The sequence below is a fragment of the Prosopis cineraria genome, unplaced genomic scaffold (genome assembly GCF_029017545.1).
Source record: "Prosopis cineraria cultivar Desert tree isolate PC_DT_omini unplaced genomic scaffold, ASM2901754v1 PC2102, whole genome shotgun sequence".
Taxonomy (NCBI): Eukaryota; Viridiplantae; Streptophyta; class Magnoliopsida; order Fabales; family Fabaceae; genus Prosopis; species Prosopis cineraria.
Genome location: NW_026557427.1, coordinates 1 through 8,669, shown reverse-complemented (window position 1 = coordinate 8,669; position 8,669 = coordinate 1). Strand labels below are relative to the sequence as shown.

Genomic DNA, 8,669 nt, shown 5'->3' with positions numbered 1-8,669 from the left:
ACACATTATCGTGAGTGCCGGATCCAGTTTCTCTTCGTCGACGAACAAGCATTCCACACTCCGTCGGACGCTGTCCGCCGTTGTCAGCCTGCGTGGTCCTTCTCGGGCAAGCAGTGAAGAAGGTTTGAACTCTAGGACTTTTTCTACTCCCGAAAATTCGGTGAAATTGATTTGTTCAATCGCGCTTTAAAACTAGATTTGAATTAGTTCCCCGCATCACCTGTTCCCTGCGTAGCTGTTCTTGCTTTGTTTTAAATTTTTTATTTAATTCGGCTTTGAATCTGGTTGTTTAATCGTTGAATATTGGCGCTTTTGAATTACGGAATATTTACATATTCAGGTTTTTTGTTTTCTTTTGGGTACTAGTGTTTGCTTGAAGGGTGTGTAATTGGCTAGCGACTTGTATGATTTGGATTATGTTGTTTTGCAATGTTGGGTTTGTTGTGTATTGGCATTTGTGATGTATGATCTTGTAAATGACTTGGCTCGAGTTGTGTCGAAGTATCTGGAACAAAAATTAAAAGGGTATTATAGGTCCGCCTATGGGTAGAACAAAATCACTGACTTTGTTGATTGCTTGACAGAGATGTCGTCTTATGACAATGTTTTTGGTGGGAAATTGAAGCTTAAGGGAAAGGCCCTGGATGTGAAGGCTGGTGGAGTGAAGAAGAAGAAGAAGAAGAATAAGAATCAAGATCAAATCTTAGAATCCACTGAAAACGAGTTTTTGGAAGGTTGGTTTTTTTTTTATTGGGGCATTGATTCGTTATAGCTTATGTAATTAACTCAGGTCTTAAATCAAATTACAAGGTGGTTGTTGTCATTCAAGGTTAAGTGTTGAGACTATAAATTATCAGTCAATTAATTATTTGAGTAAGTGATTGTTGAGCTGAGGTCATGTAAAAGGTTTATCCCAATTGGTGATGTTTCATATATGGTAGTAAATGGCTCAAGATATCGCTAAAAAAAAGCTCTTGGAATTGGGGTGATGTGAGATTATCAACTATATAGGCTACTGTAGCTAGGACCTGCTGCTTTATTTATATGGTAGGTTAACTGATTTGTCTATATTCAAGAAAGATCACATTGAGGATACGCCTGGAATTTTGGAATAACAGGACCACTGGATTTGTGGCACTTATGGTCATGGTTAACTGAGGTCAGGGATAAAAAGTTAACATTTTAATTACTCTGTTGAACGTGTAGCTCAACAAAATAGTGATTGATCCCATGATTTCTCCTGGTAATGGGTGAGGTTTCTTTTCGTTGGTGCCTAATGGATGCTGATTAAATGAATTTGTCGTTAGTCATTTTTCTGGTGTCTCTGAATATCATGTATCTGGGTCACTTATTGCCTGCTCATGTGGCTCGCATTTTTCCTTAACTGGAAGCGAGATATTTTTTGTTTGAATCAAAATAGATCATGATTTCTCTCACTGATTGGAAGGTATAAATAATGGAGAGCAATAACTTGAAGCCAAAAAATGGTGGCATTTTTCCATTTTAATGTTACGTGTCAGTTAACTTTGCAGGTTCTCTGCAAGCAAAAGCTGCTGTGCAATCAGAATATCAGTTACTTTTGTTTATCTGGCTTGGCCACAAAGTGTTCATCAATAAAGTAGCGATAAATTTAACTGTTCATTAGTTCTATCTGTTCCGCCATTCCTTAATCTTTCTATTATTATCATACCATAAAGTGTCTCATAGAATTCGGATAATGCAGGTGGAAGTGCTGAACAAGCTAAGGATCCCAATGATCAAGACATTGATGATGTGAACAAATCAATTGGGGAAGGGAAGGCTCCTCATTATGATGATCATCTTACACCGGCAGAGAGACGATACATCGAACAAAGAGAACAGCTTGATGTTCATAGATTGGCTAAGACTGCCAACAAATCTCACCGGGACAGAATTCAGGATTTCAATCAGTATTTGGCAAACATGAGCGAGCACTACGATATCCCCAAAGTAGGCCCTGGATGATTGAGCCTAGTGTACAAATATGAGTTCCACCTTTCATTTGTCTCTATGACGTGTGTATTTTCTATGGTGTGCACAATAGCTGTTGACGCCACGCTTAAAATATTTTTCTATCTTGGAATGTTTTGTAATTCTGATGTTAAATTTGGTTTAGAAAGTCCTTGGTTGGAACTTGATTTTTTATTTCTATATTTTCATTTTCCTATACCACCTTGCGCTCAACAAATAATTTAGGCATTCAAGCCGTTTTTTTGTTTTTTTAAGGTTGATAGTTATCGAAACCATGAGTTTGGTAAAAGCTTGTAATAGTTGATTCCACCAAATTCATGGTTTTTAGGATTTTAGTTATCTAATACCACTTTTCCTCATCACAGTTTTACAATCTTTTCACAGGCATCATCAAAAAGTTAATATTTTTCTAGTTTGTTTGTAAATTTTTCGAAGGTGTTGCTTGCAGAGAATGAAAATGTAGTAAAAAGTGTTGTTTGGTGGTTTTCTTGTTTGTGTTTTTCTTTTGGATGATTTTTTTTTTTTTTTTGGTATAAACCATCTGATATCTTAAGATGTTTTGGATTTATTGTTCGTCCTAGATTAATCCAAACCTACTGTAAGAAGACCTTATAATGGTAGCGAGGTATTAATAAAATGATTTCTTTAAAGCTATGTTAATTATCGCATTTGACAATCTCCAAGGTTCGAACTTTCATCTTGGAGAATGTCGATAATAATCCTTACCAACTTTACCAAGTGTTCATTAGTAATAAATTGTAGGTTTTATCAAGTAAGCTATGCATGTGATTTATAATTGAGAAAATGACAATTAAAGACACTATAAGAACATTAATAACAATCATAAATCCTGAATTATTAAAATGTTAAGAACAAATCATTGTTCTTATTTGTAATAAATTATCTTTTGTTGATTGATTTAAAATTCACAATAGACTTAAGTAAATTCCTAACTAATGTTACTAAGATTTTCAACTATCTTTTGTTAATATTTCAAGTGATAGCCAAAAATATAAATAATTAACTTATGATTCACAATTAACTCTTGTAAATTTTCAATTGACATTACAAATAATTTTAAGTATATTTAATAGAGTTTTCAAGCAATTTATCTTTATATTAACAACAAAAAAAATATAAGTGACTGATTTTTAATTCACAACTAACTCTTATAAATTTTCAAACAACGTTACAATTAATCCCAAATGTATTTACTTAATTTCTCAAGAGGATTATTTATATAGGAAAAAATCAAGATTCATAACTAATTTTAATAAATTCTTAATTAACATTACAAATAATTTTAAGTGTATTTAATAGATTTTAAATTAATTATTTGTATTTTTTAATTACAAGTAAAGATCACAATTTGTTATTAAGATTTTAATAATTCAATATTTATAATTATCATTAATATTCTCACAGAGTTCGTAATTGTCAATTTCCCTTTAAAATTAGACCCTGAAATTTTTCCCAATAAATATATAAATATATATTAGATACATGACAGCAAAGTTTTCAATACTGAACGAGTGCCCAAAATAAACTTGAATCACAGCTGTCTGGGAGCATTTCAATTTCTAACAAAAACTTATTTGCATAAATACATATGGAGAAGAATATGAGAAACTCGCTCCACAAAGCAAATATATAAATAGCCAAAACCTGTAGCAGGAAAATGATGTGATCTGAACGACCTAACAAGGATGGATTCCTGCACAACTCGAACAAAAGAATCACCCCAACCACAGGATTCCTTGACCACCGCTTTGAATGAAACCATCAACACATTTTGCAATCTAAAATTAATAAATTATACAATCTATCGGATTTCATCCTCAAGATTGCGGAAACCGTTAGTCAGGTCCTCATGAAGCTTCTTAAATTTGCCAACCAGAGCTGCTTCACCTTCTGCTGGATCCTCAAATTTCTGCGACCTGCAGTGTCAGGCAGGTAAACAGATTAGGGCCCACTTTCTATAAAACGTCAGGCAGGTAAACAGATCCTCAACTCTTTTCATACAAGAAAGAGTTAGTGTGGCATCTAATGCAGAAAAAATGGTTAAAAATAGCGTGAGGAGGATAGAATAGACAATTCTGAGTCCTGTGACCGAATAAAATTATTGAAATGGATCTTCTGGTTAATAATATTTTGAGAGATTTAGATGTTGATAGAGCACAATCGTACAATTCATGTAGCTAGCCACCTGGCGACTGGCGAGATAAGGATTATTGTAATTGTTGCTTTTATTTTTGCAAATAAGTTACTTACACTAAACGGTAGAAGAGATCTCCCAAACGATGCTTAATGAGGGTGTATGTGATCTTCTGACCATCTGTACCAGCTCCCCTCTCCACTGCCTGCACATTCATTCAGCCACTCCACATGTCAAGGGACCAGCCATTTTAATGCAATTTAGCCGACTTAATTCAAATGCCTTTTTCACAATGCAATGCATAAAGAAATCATCAGTCCATTGTCTCAATAATCCGGGGAAGGGCAAAGGGGAAAAAAACACAAAGCGTCAAAGAATCTGAATGCCCACAAATATACATGGAAAATTGGTCACCCCACAATGGAGTGACTGGCAGACTGAAAATATGACACTTACTTTTCCTTCCAATTTTGTAATCAGTGACAAACATCAGGCCACTTCCTAATTGATTACACCGTAGTTTGAAAAATTACCTGATTTGCCAAGTTGTAGAAATGGATAATGTTGCGCATCATCCAAACAGATTTATAGAAGGGACAGAATTTGTCATATCTGTCAAGGTCACATTAAAGGTGCATAAGTACAGTTAAAACCAATCGTAGGAATCTAAGCACTTAACAAGTTTAATGCTGAAAAATTAAGAAACAAGAAACAGGAGCACTTACGGAGTAAAAGCATTCTGAGCAAGATAATCCTCTCTCAAAAGCTTTGCAGTTTCTAATGTGATCTTATCTCCTTCAGCTAAAGCGTCCTTGCCTACAAGCTGCAGTGTTTTGACATCAGGCCAAATATTAGTTGTAAATGAAAGGTTTCCAGACATGTGTGGCCAAAACAACAGGTGGCCATGATGCAGTATAGTGATTTCAAGTTCCATTCATCATCATACTATTGTTAAAGGTTAATTAGGTTTAACAGACTGAACTTCAAACCAGTCGGTTCTCATATTATGATACCTCCTGTTTCCTCAAGATAAGTTGAACAGTTTTTAATGCCATCCCTCCTATTAGATGGTAGAGTCGTTTAATACTTTATCAACTTAAATTCAAGAGATAGAACTAATAAGAGGACATACTTGGACAATTTCATTGAGGTCATCTTCTCTCTGCAGCACTTCACGAGCCTTTGTCCTAATGTTTATGAAATCTGGATCAAATTGCTCATAGAAGGATTCCAATGCCTGAAGGAACAAATACAAAAGTTCATAAAAGCAGGTATACAATCAACAGCAGTTGCAAATGACTAAGGCTACTCCCTGAATAAAGCGAACAAAACATTAGGCAACAGATCAAGTACATACACCCGAGTACTTTGAATAGGAAATAAGCCAGTTCACAGAAGGAAAATGCTTCCTTTGGGCAAGCTTTTTGTCCAAACCCCAGAAAACCTGAAAAGTAGCAAAAATCAACTCATAATGACTGAATAGGTTAAGCAGGACTAGAAAGAGGAAAAATCTGCAAAAATAGTCACTAATTGCCCAAATTGAGTTGAATTAATGGGAATTGGTAGATACTCTGAGGCAATCTTGCTTCCCAAGTAGCTACTCCATTTTTATAAGCACAATTGAAAGTATTGTTTTACCTGAACTATGCTAAGGGTTGCAGATGTCACAGGATCAGAGAAATCTCCTCCAGGTGGAGAAACAGCACCAACAATTGTGATGCTACCAGTACGTTCGGGACCTCCAAGGCATTTTACTTTGCCAGCACGTTCATAGAAAGAAGCTAAACGTGCAGCAAGGTAAGCAGGATATCCACTATCTGCAGGCATTTCTGCCTGTGTAAGACAAAAACAACTAGAGTTAGCTAAGAAAGTTGAAGACAGATGAATCTTGTACAAAATACTAATCAATGTCAATGGTTTCCATATGTGTCATGCCAAATTATACTTGTATGCTATAATGAAATTATTTACGAGAGACAATATGAGTTAATTAGCAAAAAATACAAAAGTTTTTTAGAAAAGAAGGGGAAGAAAGGCCTATTCTGCGAGAAATTTGTGAAAATAGTCATTCTAGAACTTAAAATGCTCACCAGCCGTCCAGAGATTTCACGCAATGCTTCTGCCCATCTAGATGTTGAATCTGCCATCATGCTGACATTGTAGCCCATATCTCTAAAGTACTCAGCTAGAGTGATTCCTGGGATTCCAAAACATAGCAAAGTCAAAATAGACCTCCCATTAGTTCGTTCTCTCTTCCAATAAACAGCTTCACCCAGTTAACCTATTCTAAATAACAGTATTTACAGAGACATTCAATACGTATTGAAAATTTTAAGTAATTTTTTCCCATCTCGGTTACCATCCAAAGGGTGCAATCTTTCTCATCAGTATAACTGGTTATATCCCATTACCACTTTTAAGCATAGAAAATTGACTACCAAAAATGCTTGCAGATAGGACAGAGTAGCGATTAACATGCAATATATAAAATTGATGCTTTAGTTCAGGTTGTTGATATAGGAGTAAGACAGCATAGAAAATAAATATGCAGAATACATCACTCCCATTTATTTTGGAGATAAAGGATCTTCCTCACTTTTGACACTGTAAGTGCAATTGTTATAACTACAACAACGAAGATTTTGCAAGGGGAGAAAGCTCAAAAACACAATGATATGCTACAATTAGAGGCTAGAAGAAACCTGTATAAATTGAAGCCTCACGAGCAGCCACAGGCATGTTTGAAGTGTTAGCCACCAGCGTTGTTCGCTTCATAACAGATTCTTCTCGGCCATCAGGTAATGTCATTGTAAGTTGTGGAAAGTCCATCAAGACCTGAACAATCATTAATTATTTTTTACTATGTTTTAATGAAAAATCAGAAGATACTTAGCTTGACCAACTGCAAAACAAATTAACACAGGTTTTTTACTTTCAGTAAATGTAAATAAGAACTAAGAAGAAGAGATACCTCTGCCATTTCATTTCCACGTTCCCCACAACCAACATAAACAACAGCATCAGAGTTGGAATACTGCAGAAAATTATAAAATCTCAATAAAATAAGGAAAACATTCCATTATTGCAAAATTATGCCATGAAAAGTTGACTGAGGTTCACCTTTGAAAGAGCCTGACTAATGACAGTTTTACCACAACCAAAAGCTCCAGGTATTGCACAAGTCCCGCCAAGAACAGAAGGGAAAAGGGCATCAAGAACACGCTGATAAAAAGATGTAACAAAAGAAAGCTATCAGAATTAGTTCAAGGAGAAGACAACTGATAACAATTAAGTTTTACCTGACCCGTAAGCAGAGGAGTGTCAGCTGCTAGTTTTGATGCAACAGGCCTCGGAGTTCGCACAGGCCATGTCTGCAAATGGGGAAAAAGTACATGGAAATTAAGAAAATCTTTTGTAACAAAGGATAAACAAAAGAAAACAAAGTCGCTTCAACAAAGTAACCGAAAAATAAAACTATGAAACCTGAAGCATTGTGAACTGTTTTTTGACACCTTGAAACTCAAGCTCCAACACAGTATCCTGCAAAAACATTTGAAATTCTAAAATCACATACTGCAACATAGAGTAGTTCCTGAATAAACTAAAGGGTACATTTGTATTAAAAGAACTATATTATAAACTGGAGAAAAGCTACAAAAATAACTGTTAAAACAACTTGAAAACTTGAAGTAGTAATAACTGAACAAAGAATGACCTTGGAACAGAAAGTATGCTTGAGATTCAAACGAAAATAAACAAAATGACAAACCTTCAGGGAATATTGACCAGGTGGGGCAATGTATGTTATTTTTCCCATTGCATCAGGAGGAAGTGCAACGTGGTGTTGCATTAAACTGTTCTCAAAAACCGTCTGCAATAAGAATTGATTCCCACAATGCTTTAGGAGATTAAAATGGAGTCATTTACCAACAAATCTAATTCAGTTTAAAACATACAGCGTATAAATCTCCACCAGTCAAAAGGTCCCATTCACCTGCCACATTAAAAGTTGAATCTCAGAAAAAGGGGGAAAATGGGGAGGCGGGAAAGAGGTGGTTACAATAAAAAATGATATTCTTTCTAGTTAGAACTTGACAGTAGATTAAGAATTATGCTTTTATGGTTACCAATTTTTTTAGGCTGAAACTCCCAAAGTGTATCTTTATCAAGCGCTGGAACAGAGACACCACGAGGAATATAAACATCACCAGATCTTTTAGCAATAGTTTTCAAAGGCCTCTGTTTAAATCAAAATTCAAAAAATTATAAGTTGGGAAGAACAGATTAATCCAACATTGCAATTCACTGGAGAAAAAGAATCTTAAAATACTGAATGAGTTTGCCACTATGAAAGAAAATATATTCCAGATAAAAGAAAAGCAAACCTGAATACCATCAAAAATATTTTCCAATATTCCGCCCAACTCCACTGATAAGGCTGTTATATAATGTACAACTGTCAACAGAAGCAAGCAACAATGTATTCAAACAATGAAGAAAACGGATATACCAGATCTCACCT

The 8,669-nt window shown here is 35.1% G+C and overlaps 2 protein-coding genes across 2 annotated transcripts; one reads left to right on the top strand and one right to left on the bottom strand.

Annotated features, from left to right (window-relative positions):
• Positions 1–2,166, top strand: LOC129301421 (uncharacterized). Its single transcript, XM_054939972.1, has 3 exons — positions 1–122; positions 585–734; positions 1,724–2,166. Exons 2-3 carry the CDS (start codon positions 587–589, stop codon positions 1,984–1,986), a joined length of 411 nt encoding a protein of 136 aa, XP_054795947.1. The 5' UTR covers positions 1–122; positions 585–586; the 3' UTR covers positions 1,987–2,166.
• Positions 2,167–3,469: 1,303 nt separating this feature from the next.
• On the bottom strand, positions 3,470–8,603 carry LOC129301422 (V-type proton ATPase catalytic subunit A-like; the record flags this gene model as incomplete). Its single annotated transcript, XM_054939973.1, has 17 exons — positions 3,470–3,929; positions 4,264–4,352; positions 4,681–4,759; positions 4,873–4,970; positions 5,280–5,384; positions 5,505–5,591; positions 5,786–5,980; positions 6,238–6,344; positions 6,850–6,982; positions 7,119–7,181; positions 7,268–7,369; positions 7,447–7,518; positions 7,631–7,687; positions 7,917–8,018; positions 8,104–8,141; positions 8,275–8,386; positions 8,533–8,603. Coding segments are annotated over 17 exons (1,625 nt in total), but the record flags the coding sequence as incomplete, so codon positions are not given.
• Positions 8,604–8,669: the final 66 nt, after the last annotated feature.